Source organism: Convolutriloba macropyga, chromosome 8, assembly GCF_964194025.1.
Source record: "Convolutriloba macropyga chromosome 8, txConMacr16.3, whole genome shotgun sequence".
NCBI classification, from domain to species: Eukaryota; Metazoa; Xenacoelomorpha; order Acoela; family Convolutidae; genus Convolutriloba; species Convolutriloba macropyga.
This window is the reverse complement of record NC_134475.1, coordinates 18,380,861-18,399,460: the sequence shown is the minus strand read 5'-3', so window position 1 is coordinate 18,399,460 and position 18,600 is coordinate 18,380,861. Positions and strand designations below refer to the sequence as shown.

General features: G+C 35.2%; 2 protein-coding genes across 2 annotated transcripts in view; both read right to left on the bottom strand.

Annotated features, from left to right (window-relative positions):
- Positions 1-18,600, bottom strand: part of LOC142344544 (uncharacterized) — a 566,363-nt gene that overhangs the window by 152,951 nt on the left and 394,812 nt on the right. The window lies entirely within an intron of this gene.
- On the bottom strand, positions 1,232-8,392 carry LOC142343979 (uncharacterized). The gene is made up of 2 exons (XM_075395399.1): positions 7,604-8,392; positions 1,232-1,667 (listed from the first exon to the last, which is right to left on the bottom strand). The coding sequence occupies exons 1-2, from the start codon at positions 7,631-7,633 to the stop codon at positions 1,344-1,346; spliced, it is 354 nt and encodes a 117-aa protein (XP_075251514.1). The 5' UTR covers positions 7,634-8,392; the 3' UTR covers positions 1,232-1,343.

The window sequence follows — 18,600 nt, the reverse complement described above, 5'->3', positions numbered from 1 at the left end:
CATTTTCAGCTCCCTGTGGAGGTTTCTGGAAACCTGATACTGAAGAAAAACCTGAATATTGACAAGAAATGTAAAAAAAAGTTGAAAAATTTAAAAGTTTTGTCAAAGAAAGGCTAAAATTCTTAATGATACATCCATAAACTATACAATAGTCTATTATAAGACCCTAGAGAATTTTTTTTTGGTTTTTGAGGCCGGAGAAACGTAATAAATGTCAAAAATTTTCAAAAAAAAACTGAAATTTATCAAAAAATTGATAAAATTTGTGAGTTTAAAAAGTTGAAAACTATTCCATGACCCAAAAAAATCAGTAACTTATCATAGACCCAAAAGAAAGTTTTTTAGCCCCTTGGTCTGGAAAAACCTGAATAATTCCAATAAACAACAAAAAAAATGAATAAGTTGCAAGTTATGTAAAAAAAACAATGCTAAAAGTTGCCTTGTTAAAATCTTGAAAAACAAATCATTACATCTGGAACTGTACAGTAACCCATTATCACACCCAACAGGAGGTTCCTTGGCACTTGAGGCCGGAGAAATCTAGACAAATGACAACAATTTTCAAAATCTTGGTAAAAAATTTGTGAATATTATTATAAATTTGCGTGTTTTTGTTTTGATTACCAAATCATGTAACTCTTAAAATGGTAGTAATAAGTACTTATGTCTTGCAAAAGATCATTATTAGCTTTAACTTTAATTTTAGAGTGGTCCAACGAAAAATTCGAAAAATTACAAGAAAAACACGAAAAAATTTAACATTTTGGCCTTAAAAACTCCTAAAAATGACCTTTAAACTTCAAACTACGGCCTTCCCAGTAACTTCACCTTAAGCACTTGAAGGTCTACTACACGCGGCCAGGGGCCTCTAATGAAACTTAATGCCTGCTGTCTTCTACCTGTTTATCCCGTTTTCAAGGACGAAAAGTCAAATGGGTCAGACAAAAAATCGGTCAAGCGAAAAAATCGCATAAACAAAGACCAACAGGACTAATGTAATTGCTACAAACTTCGTTTGAGAGCAATTAAAAATAATAAAACATTATAATTGTCAGTATACTTTACAACTCTTTTGTCTCAACATGAATTGAGAATTGTTAGGGGCGCTGGCTCAATGTTATAGTTATTTGTATGTTGGTCTCATTGGTCTCAAAAATCTGTCCCAAAAAATTTGGCTTCTTTTTTGTTTTTTTAATTCCCGTCTGTTCTGGACTGAAAACTAATGTCTATATTGTTTTACTATCTTTATTATTTTTCAGCTACGACTAAGTAAACAACCATAACATAAATATTTTCAACAACATCAAGTACAATTTTAAATTTTCAAAAAGCGGTGTCTTTTGTTATTTCTCACCATCAAACTTGTGTTTCAAAAAATACCCTTCTGGCTTTTCTTTCAAATGTTCTGGAACTATCGTAACATCTTCATCCATAACTGGCTCCTTTCCAATCGACCCCCGGCGACCTCGGACCGGTGGAGGGACAAGCCCCTGGTCGCTGATTTCATTTTTGGATGTAGAGGGTTTCGAATCTTTAGCTCCGGCCTCTCCTGGCTCAGTTTCGGTGTCGGAAGGCGTGGCAAAATTGACATTCATTTCCGAGAAAGACACCCGATGAAGTAGTCTGTGGTGTTTGTTGTTGTGGACTCCATTGGGTTGTTTGGAATCCTGAAACAGGCTAAATTGTCAATGAATTCATAAATTCAAGCATTTAATGTCAGACATGAGACAGTTATTATGCTCGCCTACTTGACCTGCATAGAATTGCTTTTCGTCATTTGAATATGTATTTGCATCACAGCTTGGTTTGTACTTTATAGTCAGTCCCATAAAGTTGCAACGCTATCGAACATGTCAAAGGTCAAAGTTCAAATTTAAAACATGCAGATATCGAGCAAAACACTGCCCATTTGCGTGCCCCGAGCTTTTAGAACGTCCGCTTGCGTTGCAACTTTATGGGACTTACTATAATGATCAGACCAATTTACACAAAAATCAGCTATGATTAGAGTTTTGTTTGCTCTTTTTACACATTGCTCCTATTGTCCTTGTTTTTAAGCAGACTGTCTCGAATACGCATTGCGTGAGGCAGAGTAACCAATCATGCCACACTGCACAAAACATACCCGTCAAATTGCCGGAAAATGACCGCCATTGATTCCCATAACCCCCAACTGGGTTTGGACGAACAGAAAAACGGAAAAGATTGCGTGTGCTGCACAAAAAAATTTTAGAGTGCAGATCTTTTTGATTTCATTTCAAAGTTCGTTAGACATACTCCTGTTTCATAATGAGAGGATGGCGTTGGGAATTAGAGCCCAACGGGCGCAAAGCCGAAACAGAAAAAAAAGAGAATGCTTAAATTTGATTGCCGCAACCAATTTGATTCCCCGTAGTCGCAACCAATCTCCATACACCCCCCCCCCCCCGATGGGGGAGGGGGGAGGCTGCGACCACGGATAGACCTTCGACCTTCGTTACTCTATTTTGTTTCTTTTTACAACAAATTGCCTTTGAAGTGCTGAGTTATATGTCAACCAATAAGAACGCGGGAAATATTTGCCTTTAAATCCCATTTTATGTTATTCTGCTCTGCAACCGTTTGGCTCTACCGGCGTCCTCCTGAGGGGACACAAGTCATTTTGTTATCAAATAACAAATTAAGTAACTAAGACTCATGAAACCAAAGTTCAAGTAGCGAGAATCTAAAATTGGTTTCTTGACTTATCTTTCCAACTGCTGAATAAGCAGAATGAGGAATGAGAAAAAAGTGAAAACTAGGCTGATGAAGTAAGGAAAAATTGCATGTAAAATGTTGTTCAAGCTGTGAACTAAGGCAAAGCGAAACAATTTTTTTTGATGAAGTAAAACATAAAGCTACTAAGGTTGGATGAATTGCGGGGCATTTGAATTCAGAGTGGGTGTAGCATAGAAATATTTTACTTGTGTAAAAAAGACAACCAAGAGGGGTTCAATCCAGTGACCTCTATCTTGCCCAATCTCACATCGTACCCTCTCAGCTAACGTGGCTTTGAGTTGCGTTGACTCACAACGCTTATGCCCGCAAAATTTATTTCACATGAACAGGAACTTAAAATCACTATCAAACGTAAAATTTTAATGTGGAAAAATCACTCAAGAAATTGCAGAATGTCGTAGAACATAAGCTCAAAACGGGTCAAGCAAAAACTTTGTAAGAAAAAAGACACATTTAAAATAATTGCTTCAAACTTCGTTCAAGAGCATTTAATAAACATAGCAGGTCAGTTCTAAACCTATAATTCAAAGAATTTTCATTGTCTAAGCAAAAACCGGGGTGGTGTGAGCGGGGCAACAGTGAGGGAAGGCACCGGTGGGAGGGCTGTACGGGGCCCTTACGGCCTGAACGAAGTGCAAGGGTGTGAATCAGGGGGGTTGAGTGAGAGGGTCTGTTGTGGGGGTTAAGTTGGGGATGTGTGTGTGTGTGTGTGTGTGTGTGTGTGTGTGTGTGGGGTCGACTTCTAAAAACCGCCCTTCACGCCATATGTATATATCTCTCAAAATGGTTTCTGTTGATCGCATACTTGGAGACTAGCGAGCTGAAGGGCTCTAAAAGCACTTAATGCCCTCTAGGCGCTACCTGTTTATCCCGTTTTTGAGAACAAAAAGTCAATTGAGTCAGACGCAAAATGGCAACAATTTGCATAAAAAGACCAACATTACTAATATAAAACAAACTTCGATGGGGAGAAATTGAAAATAACCACATGTGAACAAAGAACTACTAGCAAGAAATCAAACTCTTATTCAAACACCGTTTTCTCCATCTACTTGAAAATTAAAGTGAAACTTTACGCCGCAAAATCACTTGATCTTTTGTTACACTTCTTGTTCCTGATTGACCACAATCATCACTGCAATTTGATTTCAAAAATCATGAAAACGAATGAACAAATCTTAAAAAAACAACGCCTCAATACAATTCAATAACTTTGAATTGTAAGAAAATAAGCCCGCTAAAAAATGAGGGTAGATTTTAACAATCATTGCTGTGTCTGTCATCAAATGATTTTTTAGAAGAAACTTTTGTGATTATTTTGAAAGAATTTGCTGTACCTCTAATATTCAACTTTTAGAGTGACGAAATGAAAGCAATCAAGTCTTCTAAAATAGCCAAGATTCGTTCTTGTTGGATGCTTTTCATACAATATACATAAGCATCTTTCATACGATGCAGAGAATATCTAAGTATAATAAAACGAATTTCATTTTTTATATATTTGTTATTGTGGTAGTATTTTTTCATTTTTCGACAAATTTTTTAAATGTGTTTCTAACATAGCGAAAGTCCTTAATTCTATATAACTGAGGCGTATAGCTACGTTTTTACCCTAAACAACTATAATCTCCTCCATATCTGAGTCACAAAGTGATTCGCTTCACAAAAAAGTATGTTAGGATAATGAACAAAAAGTTTCGTTCACACAACTTAATATACATCTTTACTCCGAGATCTATTTTGGAAAGCAGATTGAAAAATGTTCCTGGAAACAAACATAGCCAGCAGATTGCCGTAGTAGAGAGGAAAAAAATAAACGTGCGTGCCGTATTTTAGACATAGAGACAGATACAGACATAAGTTGAAAACTTATCGACGCCACTCAAAAACTTTGTGAAAACATTCACCGTAAAAAAAAGCCGGTTACAATTCTTTCCAAATTTTTTTTTGGAATTTTTTTACAAATAAGATTACCTTTTACCATAAAATAATTCGCATTAAACTTCAGTTTTAAAATGCAATAGTCATTTTACTGAGTGAGGTAGTCACATATGATCAAAATCTAATAACGCAAATGACACAAACTCAATTGCAAGAAAGAGTGGGAAATGACGTCACACGCGCAATTTCTGTTAGTGAGAGGAAGCAGTCATTCAGAAATTTTGACTACTTCAAATTTGGAGTGTGAACGCATGTAAAACGACAATCGAGCGTCAGACGACGAAACAAAAACCAAGAGCACCGCAATATAGCTCTGTTCAACTAACAATTTCGCAGCTATAAAAAATGAGCAGCAACAGATTGAGGCAGTTTTTTTCAGGCCTCTAGTATTTATAGCGCATTCGTCAAAAGCAAATCCAATCAATATGCAAAGGTAATTTGTGGGTTTTTCTTTCAATTATCACTAAAGATAATTAGGTAATATTAATAGGTAAGATAATTAGGTGTTTAGGTAGGTAATTTTTTCGGATATTTCAATTAGACGCTTAAAAACTTGTTCATAATGCCATAAAAGCAGTTTAAATCTCAAAAAACTAATTTGTATGTTACTTGATCAAATTTTGTACTCATAGAGAAATGTGATGTAAACAACATGCAATGTATGGTTACAACTAAATTTGTGCATTGTACATTTCATTTTTTACCTCAAATATCTCCGCTAGTGAATTTTGTTCACTGAGCTCTAAAACTCTGGCAGAAACCTTTTTATTAAGGAAATTGCAACGTTTCTTAAAGGGGACACAAAATTTAAGGTGGATTTATGCAAGTTCTTCAGCAAAATGGCTCTCCGTAATAATCAATCAACTTTTAGAAAAATGCAAGTGATTACTATCTTTTCATTGATAGCAGCTTTTAGCTGAGAATTGAATGAACAATATGCTCATCAATTACATTTGACACTGATTACAAAAATAATAGCAGACAAATTTTAGAGCAAACTTTTCAATGAAGAATTATAGTAATGAAGGGTTATAATAAGATATTTCGAGGCGTCGTTTGTATAGACTAAGATTATATTGCTGTTCCTACATTTTCTGCATTTTATCAATTGTTAGGGAGTCTAAGCAGGTGTAACTCCAGTGAAAATGGACCAGTCCATGAATCGAACCAGCATCTGGTCATGAGCTCTCGAACTTGGGCATCTCTCATATACGCCTTTTCGTGTTTTTTCTTGCTCAGCAAGGATTCTTTTCTCTAGCCAATTTTAGAAACAAACAACGCATTAACAAGTGTTTCAAATTTTTTTGCTCTATTCAGGTTTTTTTGCAAGTCGTGGTAGCTTTTAGCGTTCACTTGTGGAGTTAAAGAAGATACCAACAGCAATGGGTATGATTTAATTTTTTCTGGTTTAGCCAATTCCAATATTGAAAACTTTTTGGTTCTGAGTGTGTGTCTTTGATTTACACGATTGGATTTTTTGGTCATGAAATATTTTAGATATTTGAAGAAAGTTGGACTGCCAAATGAATCTCTGGAAAATTGCGAAACCGCAGAAAATTTTCTATTGGTTACTAATTTTTTAAACTAAAAAGCATATGTTTAGAAAATGTGAACAATAAATATCGTTAATTCAGCAGCTACTCAATACATAACAAAAAACACATTTTGCACTCAGTATAAATACTTGGCGATAATATCGCTGTTTTCAGCACACATTTACTTTACTAAGATCAGGAAAGTAAGAAAAGCGAATATGTCCAACACGCACAAATCTGGTATATAGGTCGGTAGATTTCGCATTTTGCAGTGTGCGCAATCTAGCGTCAAGAGTAATTGACTCTAATTCGTTGATCAAGGGCATTAGTCTTTGTGTCATCTTTTGGATCGGGGTGGGTGGTTAGTCCCCAATTCTTTCATTGCCATTGTCACTAGATTACACATCAAAAAACGTGACGCAATTAGCGACGAAAGAACGGCAATTTGATTGGTGATGTTCACTTTGTTGCTCATTTCGGCAAATTTTTCTGAACTACGAAAAGGCAACGAAATGCTGATTTTACCTGTCTCCGCTCTCAATTAGTTTTCATTAAACTAATTAATAGGAGACTAATTATGCAAAACATTAACAGTTTCTGGAATTGCCTCTCATGCCAGCACAATGAGTTCCGAATTTCATCGCTCCAGAAAATTGAGTTCCTTGACCGCTGGGTTTTGAAACAACAATGGAAAACAACTTTTAAACATTGCTGAAAAAATTTTGTGCTATCATGATTTTTGCTTCTATTTCATTAGTATATGGCTGCACAAAAAACTACAATCATTGTTGCTTCGTTCTTGAAATAAACAACAGATTAAAAATGTTTAGATAAGTACCACAATTTGAATTTTCTGTAGCGCCAATTTTAAATGTTGGTGTACTTTCACAATTGTTAATTTGTGTCCCACATATTTATATTCTAGCCGTTATGTTTGAAAAATGACGATACCGAATCTCTCTTACGTTTAAAAACGCCGATACCGAATCTTTCTTATGTTAAATAAAGAACAAAACAACGCTGCCGACAAAAATCGTACGAATTTTTGTCGTTTTTGGCTAGAAGAAAAAGACGATACCTACGATTTCTTTTTTTGAAAACCAAAGATTTCTCTACTTTGGGGGCAAAATGAAACGGAGCTGAATTTGCTCTAAAAAATTTAAAAGCGAGCTAAATCAGGTGATTGATTATGGTGAAAATATCTATTACCTTTTTCCCGAAAATGGAATCATTACAATACAGTATTTTTGAAATTTATGACTCACGGTTTCAAATTATTATACATCAGGTTACTATTGGGAAAGGTCAAGGGAGCGTTTTGGGCGTAAACATTTAAATAGTTCTATAATCTATAACAGATACCATCTAACCTGCTTTTTCTTCTTATCCGTTTCCGACATTCGTTTAAATGATGATGTATACTTTGTCCAATTTAAAATATGTGCTCTAAATTGCTGGCTATGATCAGTTACTAAATCCCAAGTTAAGTGATAAATGACCTCTGATGTTGCCTATCCGTTCGTGCAGTGATGACTGTTTCTGGATAACCGACCTCGGTCTCAGGTTTTGGCAATTTTCAGTTAGTTATAGTTAGTTGACAGTCAATCTTTCACAAGCGAAACAAAACAATCAGTAATCTTTTTGGCAACTCATAACAAAATAAGGCAGCTTTTCGCTCTGTTTCCTTATAAGCCGTCTCTTTTCCTTTTGTGATAAGAAGAGAAAGGGTTAAAACCCCCTTTCTTTCCCTGTTTTGATGTGAAAAGCAGGAAGATTTGTAGGAAATGGAATTGAAATAAACCCGTGGTATCAAATGACAACTTGTAAATGCTTGCCTGTTCTCTCCCACGCGTTTTGACCACTGAAATAATTGTCGTGTTTTAAACAAAAAATACAAAATTTCACATCTAGTCTGACGCAAAACGGCGCGTCTAAAGGATGTGTGGTACGTGCGTATCCTGTAGATTGTATTTGAAAGGATGTGATTTTTCAAAATTTATGTATGCGCGCTTTTTTAAAGCACAATCTGAGTAGAATGCTACATTTGGTTACAGTACTCTCAAAAATTTACCCTTAGTTACGTTCTTTTGACTCACCGTGAAAAAGTCATTTCAAAATATATCTGTTAAAGTTGTCATTTTGTCGAATTGATCGTAAAGTCACCGAATTTTAAATTTGACCATAATTAGACAATGACCTGTAATAGTGTTCAATGTGTTATTGAACGTTTTAAGTGTTTATTAGAATACTGCTTTTTGACGTATAGAGGTGTTATTCGTGGATTGAAATGAAGCTACATTCCGAGTTTAATAAACATATGTAGCGATAGTGTTGAAAACAGTACCCAGTGAATTGAAATTGATACACCTTGATAAGAAACATACAAAATCTTGGTAAACCTTGCCAAGATCTTGACATGGTACTTACGATTAAAATATCAAGATTTGCACGAACTTGCATTATGTTTGTATGGCTGTCAAGAAACCAGATCTTGGCAAGATAACCAAGAACGATTAATGACTTGACAATATATACCAATTTGTAAAAATTGAAAAGCAACTCTAACACAGAGTGGAATAAATAGTAACGAGAGTGAGGTACTTAATTTAAAATTGAACGTGATTTTGGAGTCCAGTTTTGTTCTCCTATGCAATAATATAGAATACATTACATTACATTACACTTACATTACTCACGGCGTCATTGGAAAGCTTTGTGCGCAGTCGGCAATAGTTAAAGAACTACCTTTGCCTGTACGAATTTATTAGTGTACCGGGCCGAGTTGAGACGAGGCGACGCCGAGCTGAAACAAAGGCTGGCACTAATCAATTAGGCATCAAAGTAATTCTCCAAATGTTTTAGACCGCTTATCAAAATAGGCGAAAAAGAGAAACTTCGCTTAACAATTGGTTTTTGGTAGGTTCTGAGGAATCCCTGTAGAGGAAACCTACTCTGGAAAACTTAGTTTTTTTAACTGCTATATAAGCTCAGTATAGACTTCTTCAAAAATCCTCATATTATCAAACAAGATAAATTCTCTTTTTTTTGGAAAACAATTTTATCGACAATTGATTGGGTATTCTACGTTACTGGAGCTATCTTGACTTATTGTATTTCGTCAGCCGGTGAGATCAAACCAGTTTCTTTTTCTTTCTTTTCAGGTCAACATATTTTTTTTTGCTATGTTTAACTAAGACTTTGTCATAAAAACCCAAAGTATCCGACATCAAAATGGAGACAACTGCACTAGCAAAATGGAATAAAGACAAGTTGATACAAGAAATTTTGAAACTAAGAGAAAGCAAAAGAACATCACTTAATCGTAGTTTGCAACAATGTGAAATTGATAAGCTCAGGAAAGATGTAGAATTATATAAAGAAAAAGCTGCAATAATTGAACAAGAAAACAAAGAACTTCGAGCAGCTTTAGACAACGAAAAAAGATTATACGATCAGTCAACGTCAGAAATCATTTACTTGAGAGCTCAAAATGACAAAATGCTGACAAAAGTTGTTGATGGTATCGTTGACAACGAACGTAAAGCGTCTGAGAGTGCTAGCAAAAAGTTTTTCCCCAAATTTGTACCTAGGTTTGCCAAAAATTTAGTTATTTCGGACAGCACGTTCAAATTTGTAAAACAAAGCGATATCAGTAACGAAACAGCTATACACTCCTACCCATCTGCAACCATTAATGACGTCAACAGTACCATTGATTCGTATTCAACAGGAACAAAGTCGGAAAGCCTTAAATTTCACCTTGGGCATAACACTATTGATCAGGGTACTGACGGAAAAAAAGCAGCAGAGCAAATTGGTGACCTGGTTGGCAAATGTATAACAAAGTTCAAACCGCACAAAGTTGCAATTTGCAAAATACCGAATGTAAAGAATGGTCTGTATGGAAGAGATGTAAATAACAAAGAAATTAATGAATACAACAAGGAAGTCGATAGTATAGCCGATCAACTTAATGGTGAATTTCAGTCGTGTAAAGTAAATGTCCTGAATTACGACTTGGAAAACACAGATATAAGGCATGATGGTGTTCACCCTAATTTACAAGGAATCAATAAAATAGTAGCGACTCTGAGAAACCACTTGAAAAGGATTGGTTACAATTGTTCGACAAACGATGTCTCTTTGAGACATATTCCACCAAAGCGCAAAGATCTTTTTGTACCCATGAGAGATGGATGGAATAATTTCAACAATCGTATGGAATTCTGATACATTTGGGTGACTTTTTAGAAATCATTAAAAATGTTTTATTTGAGGTGTAGGTGGATTTTTATCTTGGTTTTAATTTTGATTAAGTTTGCTTTTTTTCTAGAAACGATTGAGTTTCTCAAAAGTCACTCAAATTTATGTAAACTTAAAAAACCTAGCTACCGTCATATCGATCAGATTAAAAATTTTTTACTATGGTTCGGAATATTTAACATAAAATATCTACTTATAATCATCGTAGTTATTCTACAAAAATGTGGTGACATTGAAAGAAACCCAGGTCCATCAAATTTGGATAGAATAACAACAATTGAAAAATACAAGGGTGAGTGTGCGAGAAAATCGGAGTTCCCCAAGTTTTGGTATATGAATTGTTGAAGCCTCAATAATAAACATGAGCAATTGTCTCGTTTTTTGAAAAATCTTAATGAAACCTCATTCCTAGTTGTTACCGAAACATGGATAACCGAAAAAACTGACATTCCCGAGTTTTATCTGTGCAATAGTCATCACTTCATTCACCAACCAAGACCATCATTGACTAATGTACAGAGAGGTGGAGGGGTAGGTATTTGGGTTCCCAAACAGTTTGAAGTAAAAATGAGAAATGATTTGAACACAATCAATAGAAGTTTTTTTGAGTCAATGTGGATTGAAATTGGTAAGCCTTTAACACAAAAACTACTCATTAATGTAGCATACTGCCCCAATGTAAATCTTTCTAACTTTTTTCTGGATGAAATGACTGGGGAAATCTCAAATGTGTATTCGTATACAGATAATCTAATTTTATTAGGAGATTACAATATAAACTTGTTAGGCACAAAAGGTAGACAGTCACTTGATATTTTCACAGCAAACAATGGGCTATGTTACGTTAACGAGGCAACATGGACAAATGGTGAAAAATATTCGTTAATTGATCACTGCTTTATCTCGAAGAACCAAAATTTTGAAGCCAGTGTTCTAGAGTCGACTCTTGGAGTTGATCACTTCACAATAGTATATCAGTCATCATTAAAAATAGATCACAGTGATAAGAAAAAGCAGTTTTTGATACGTAATACAAAGAAATATTCAAGATCAAAATTCAATCGTGACATTGTGCTGCAAGATTGGTCGCCTATGTACCAGATAAATGAGCCGAACGAAATGTTTTTAAAATTTATCGAAATTTTTGAAAATATACTGAGTTGTCATGCACCCTTGAAGTTGGTAGAAGAAAGTAGTACCGAAAAACAACAAAAGCAATGGTTGACAAAAGAATTACGTGGTCTCATAAATGAAAAACACCGTCTCTTTAATGCGTGGAAGAAAAACCCAAAATCAGATATTTATAACATTTACAAATCTTTACGCAATTCAGTGAATAGAAAACTGAAAAAAGCTGCAGATGATTACACAAAGAATTTTTTCCAGCAGCTACCAACTTCAAGAGAACAATGGAAATTCATCAAAAACAGGATCAATTCCAACAGCCAAATAGAAAAAATTGACAAATTAAGGGAAGATAGTCATTTTGTTGAGGATGACAGAGAGACTGCCAATGTTCTTAATAATTGCTTTGCGAGACTAGGATTATACAAAGGCAAAGACGATGCTCCAAATTGTTCTTCCCTAACATTTGATGGACCGGAATTTAGCTTCCGACCAGTCACCAGAAAAGAATTGTATAATGTTATTGATAATCTACCTAAGCATAAATCTCCCGGACCGGGCTATATACCAGCATGGGCGCTAAAAGATAGTAAATTGTCTATTGGAACTCATTTACAATTTGTTGTCAATGAATGTATAAACAAAAACACGTTTCCTAATATTTTGAAAACAGCGCATGTTACACCTGTCTATAAGAAAGGAGACCGACTAGAACCAGAAAACTATCGACCCATAACAGTCACACCAACTCTAGCAAAAATTTTTGAGCGATTACTACTTGAACAACTAACTCACCACCTAACTCTTAATGGTCTGATTAACAAAAATCAATTCGGCTTTCAAAAGCAAAAGTCCTGTCTCGATACAATCATTTCATTAACTGAAAAGATAAACCAATGCGTTGACGAAAACGAAATTGTTGTCACACTCTTTTTAGACTTAGCAAAGGCTTTCAACTCAATATCTATAGATGTTTTTATGAACAAAATAAAAAGGTATGGAATTCGAGAAAATGCAAGAATCTTATTAAACTCTTTCCTTTGTGATAGAAAGCAGTGTGTAAAAAATGGGATAGCAAAATCAGATTGGGTTGTCATAAATCACGGTGTTCCTCAGGGAACTGTCTTAGGGCCTCTAATTTTTATACTTTATGTCAACAATTTCAGTGAAGCTGTAACAACGAATTGTGATGTATTACAGTTTGCCGATGATACAGCAATTCTATGTCATGCAAAGAATGAAGTAAATTTGCAGCTAATAGCTGAAGATACATTAAACAAGACAGATCAATAAATGAAACAAAACAGGTTAACTTTGAATGAGAAAAAAACGGAGTTAATGGTGTTCAAGAATGAAAAATTGCCGATCATTGAAACTGTCGATTTCAAGGGACACCGATTGGAAGCATCTGAAAAATGTAGATATTTAGGTGTAATAATTGATAGGAAACTGACATACCAAAATCAACTAAATAAGGTTATCAGTAAAATGGCTTCAGCAATCAGATCATTATATTTGGTTCGTTATCAGGTACCGCTAAAAACAAGAATAAATCTTTTTAAATCACTAGTTTTGTCTCATTTAGATTTTAGCGCAATTTTTTTTCAAAATTTACCATCTTACTCTATTGACAGAATTAACAAACAGATAAACTGGGGAATAAAAGTTTGCTTTATGAAAACCAAATACGATACTGCCAGAGATCTACTTCTGGAGACTAAAATTCTTCCAGCAGAGCTCCAAATAACACGGGTGTCTTTAAATAGGTTTTTCAATATTCTCCAACAAACAAGAAATCGCTCTAATAAACATTTCAGATTTTTAGAAAACGTGCCTATTATTGTAAACAAACGAACCCAAAACCTTTTCTTAGAACAAAAATGTAAGTCAAAATGGAGTAATGGTTCAATTGTTCGTAACTTTATTCGAAAATGGAACACACTTCCAATTACAATTAGAAAAGAAACGTCGAAGACCAAATTTAAACAAAAAGTTACAGCGGAAATGCTTAAACGACACGAAAGAGTTCCAATAGACAGAAGGGTTGCAGGATTTAAACATATTTTTTATTAAATTATTTTACGAAAACCGAACCTTAGTTTGTTATAAATTAGAAAAAAATAATGTTTGATTAATAAATTTCTAACATGTAACATTAACCAAGTGGTAAGTTTAATTTACATGTTTGCAGATTAAAAAAAAATTAGTTAAAAATACAGTGGTAAGGTAAATATTTTCCTCATATGTACAAAAAGTGTGCAGTTTTTGCTTCTTTACAGCATCATAGGAATCTCAAAAAACCTCCTACCGCATGAGAAAATTAGATGCTTGAGTTGAGAAACATCAGGCCTAGACTAAATGCTGCAATAGAGACCACTTAAGACTGAAAAAAATTTGGTTTGTTGGTTTTGATCTTAAGCACGGTATTACGTCAAAATATACAACGTGAAATGGAAAGTTTGTTGTCTAACTTGTATGCAGGTGGTCTAATATATATTAACGAAAGCCAGGACAGTGTGACCGTAGAGTAACAACACAACAATTGAACACGCCTGTTTTTATTCCTGCTTCTTTGTCTTTGGATATTGCACTTTGTGTACAAATGAATAACGATTGTTGTTGAGATCGATAAATTGTCAAACTGAAATTATCAAACATTAAAAATCTTTTTTTAGATTTGTCGTATTTTTTTGCCATTTGTGTAAGTTTCTAGTCCTATTTACATGCTCTTCAAAGTGTAAGTTTCTTGCCCAAATTTCTTTCTCAAGTGCTAACTAAAACTGCCTATTTTAAACCTTTTTCCTCTAAATACCTTAGTAGATGAGTCCTAGTCCTCCTTGGTCCCTGCCCTGTACCCGGCACTCAGTCTCAGGAGCCCATCTGTCTGGCACTAAGTCCCTCTGGCTAATAAGGTTATCTCCTAACAAAAACTTTTCTTGAAACATATGGATAACAACCTCGTGTTAATGTTTTTAATCAACTCTCGTTACAATTACAGGAATAGCTAAACTTACGCCAGCCTGCAGTAGGTTCAAACATCTTTGTCCGCCAACCGTTTTTCCGCACTCTTCAGCTAGCAAAAGTGACTAGGAAAGAGTGGAGGGAAAAGATAGTCTATTAGCAAGGCACTAGAGTTTGAACACGGGTTCAGATTTTTGTCCCTTTTTCACTGGGTGCTAACAAGTAATATTACAGGTAAATTATGCAACGGTGGTTTTCACAGAGAGAGTTGATTAAAAAGATTACAGCTCGGTTTTACTGTACTCTCGAAACTATTCAACAACTTGGCTTCCTTTCGGAATTTGACAAGCTCTTGTTGAAAGTATGTGGTAACGTTTATTAACCAACTCTCATTGTAGTACAAAACTTTCGTGATTTGCGCTACGATGGACGTCTTTAAGCCTGATTTGTTTTTCTGTCAATATTTCCCTTCACTCCTCATTTAACAACAGTGGTGAGATTCAAGTGGTACAAATTGATACAAATTTTTTTGGGTCACTAAATGGGTTTTGTAGCTCTGCTGCATGTGCCACTGATAACTTCTGGTTTTTACCAAGAGTTGGTAAAGATTCCAGGTTTTAATAAAGAGGTTTAAATTAATTTCTGCTGAAACACGATCTTGCTTTAAAAAAAGCAAAATATTAGCGCGCTCAACTAAAGGAAATTTTGATTGATATAGTATCCTGACTTGACTAGACATATTTTTGTCAACACTTGAAAAAGAATCAAAAGGAGGTTCTGATAGAGCGACAGGGCGCTTAGTGCGTCAGGCAAAATAAAAGTCAGGATGTCAACGAAGGTTGCAGGAAACTTAGACAAAATTGAGGTAGGTACTTTTTTCTATTGATAATAATTGATAAATTGAGCTGCCTCAAAGTTTTAGTTACCGAATATTTTCATATCTTTTATTCTTGATTCTTTAATAAGGCTTTTGATCTAAAAACAAATAAGCTCTAAATTTACATACTTCTAGCCGCATATAATATAATTAGAAACCATATAGCAGATATTGATTGCATGACAAAGTCAGAAAGTAACCTAACACATATTTATCAGTTTTGAGATATTCCAAAGTAGGTACCGCTTGACAGTTATACGAATAGAAAACTGAACGTTCAGACTGAAAAGTTCATCATTTTGGGAAAATTTGGAAAAAAATAAGCCATTATTAACCTGCGCTAGCGATTTATACTAAGTATGATTTTGACATAACTTGAAGGCTAGTTATCCAATAATGTCAGTTGCACCAAATATTTGCTTAAAAAAGGTTTTGGTGGATTATTTTAGGTGAAACATTTCATTTTGTGAAAATTATAAGAGAACATTTTACTTCGTTAAACGATAGGGTTCTAACTTACTTTCCGTTTTCAGCAAGGTTAACTGAAAATATGTGCCACAGTTAGTATTAAAAACATTGAGAATTCTGTTAAACTAACGTCTTCAGCTAACCGTTCATTGTTTTGCAAGATCTTCGTTCATTTCAGATGGTTCTTGTTATCGACATTATCTTAGTTTGTTTTAATTTTAACCTGGTGAAATGTGCAGATTGGTCCAATCAGAGACACATAGAAATTATTGCAAACTCCTGAAGCACTAGAGTAGTGCAGGTACAGAAAACATGAAAATTAAAGTTCCGAAAGTGGTATTCGTTTTTTGCCATGGGTTATCGAAGATCTTTCTCAATCGATCAGCAAGACTGCGATGACGACGGCTGTTGTTGTTGAAATAGAACTCTATTTTTCTTGCAAGAGTCTGCAAAGACGTTTTTGATGGCTATTTTTGACGTTTTTTGGTCACGTTTGACAATTCTTTGGCTATTTTTGACGTTTTTCGGACCAAATTCTGTCGTTTTTTTCATCTATTTTTGACGTCTTTTTTCGGCTATTTTTGACGTTTTTTCGGCTACTTTTGACGTTATTTTCGGCTATTTTTGACGTTCTTAGACGTGCCAAGACTTGGCTAAGACTTGCCAAGACTTGCATTTAACTTGGCCAAGACTTGCATTTAGACTTGCAAATCTTGGCCAAGACTTTATTTAGACTTGCACGTTTTGGCCAAGACTTGCATTTAGACTTGCACGTCTTGGCCAAGAATTGCATATATACTAACAAGCGTAAAAAGTGACATCATCATAGCTTTGAATCAGTGCTGATATAAGACTTGCAATTTGACGTGCCCAGTACTGATATTGACTTGCCGTTCAGTCCGGGTGACATTTGCCCTTAACATATTTGCCAGTAACTTTCCGTTTTCGCTATACCAAGAACTGCCCATACTTACTGCAAAGTCAATATCTGTACTGGGCAAGTCTAATTCCAAGTCTACGTATCAGTACTGATTCAGACTATGATCGTAACACATTTAGGACTTGTCAGATTTGGCCAAAACATGGGAAGTCTTAATCCAAGACTACTCGGCAAGTCCTAATCCAAGTCTTTTTAGGCAAACAAAAACGTAAGAAATAGCCGAAAAAGTTGTCAAACATAGCCCAAAAAAACGTGAAAAATTGATCCGAAAAACGTCAAAAATAGCCAAAAAACGTAAATTGAATGAAAAAACGTCAAAATAGCCGAGAAATTGTCCAAAAGTGATCGGAAAATGGTCAAAAAAGCCCACAAATCGTTCAAAAATAGCGAGGATATCGTCCAAAAATAGTAAGAAAAAAGTTCGGAAATCTTTCAAAATTTGTCACTAAAAGACGGGAAATCGTCGAAAAAATACATGACATTATCCAAAAAAAGCCAAGAAATCATGCAAAAAAATCAACAGGACCCCAAATAAGCTACAACCAAAGCTGTTTTTCCTATGCTCAATTAAAAACAGTGCTACAACAATGAAGCGGCCGCAGACGACCAAAAAGTACAAAAATACCGATAAACGTTTTTTTTTAAAATTAAAGACAATTAAAATAGAGGCATCGTATTCAAAATATACCTGCATCAGAGCTGATTTTCATCGTGGGACCTTCACATTTGCACCCTTTTTCACAATTTGGACTCGCTCGAAACATTTGAAATTTGGCTTATCTGAAAAGTACAAAATTTTGGTGATTTCGGCTATTTTAGGTGCTGGAACGGCTGAAAATGGCTGAAAACGGCCCAGAAACACCTGAAAACGGCCATATTTTACCTTCCTGTGTCCCTTGCCATCAGTTTTCATCAGTTGGAATCAATTAACATCAGTGTGCGTCAGTTTTTAGGGGCCCCGAGAAAATGCCTAAAAAAAATGCAAAAAATGTGCCACGTTGCGAAATTTTTTTGAATTCAATATTTTCACTCGACACTTTTTGAAAAGTTGGTTTTGACCTGGGAATGAACTTGCAGGCGTTACCCAAGTCTTGGCCAAGATTTGTCAGTGTTGTTGGACTTGTTTAAGACTTGCCCAGTGCTGGAAAACGAAAAAAGGCTTGGATTTAGACTAGCCCAGTACTGATATAGACTTGGAGTTCTGTACTGGTTTAATCATGCTTTTGTCTAGAGCCCCTCGAAATCTTATAATGTGTTGACAACCGCTTACTAAATGAGACGAGATTTTTGACTTATAAATTTGTCATCAATGAGGGGGCAAATCAATAGGAATTATCTCTAACTCATTTTCTTTTCCAATGAGAAGACACACTTAAAATCCGGCTTCAAAAGACACAATAGCGCTGGTCATCACCCGGGTTGAATTTTTCAGCCCAAATTGACGTAAGTGTTGGGCTGCAATAAGAGGATTTTTTAGGAAAACGCAGCTCAAAACTCTTACGTCTTTTTGGGCTGCATTGGGCTTCCAACGGGGGTAAAATGGTGTAAAAGTGAGGGGGTAAAAGACAAATTAACCCTCCTCTCTTACACCTTTTTGTTCTGTCAAGGGGGGTAAAACGATGTAAGAGTTCGGGGTAAAAGTAGGAATTACCCACGAACTCTTACATTGTTTTACCCCCCTTGACAGACCAAAAAGATGAAAAGGTGGGGGGTTAATTTGTCTTTTAACCCCT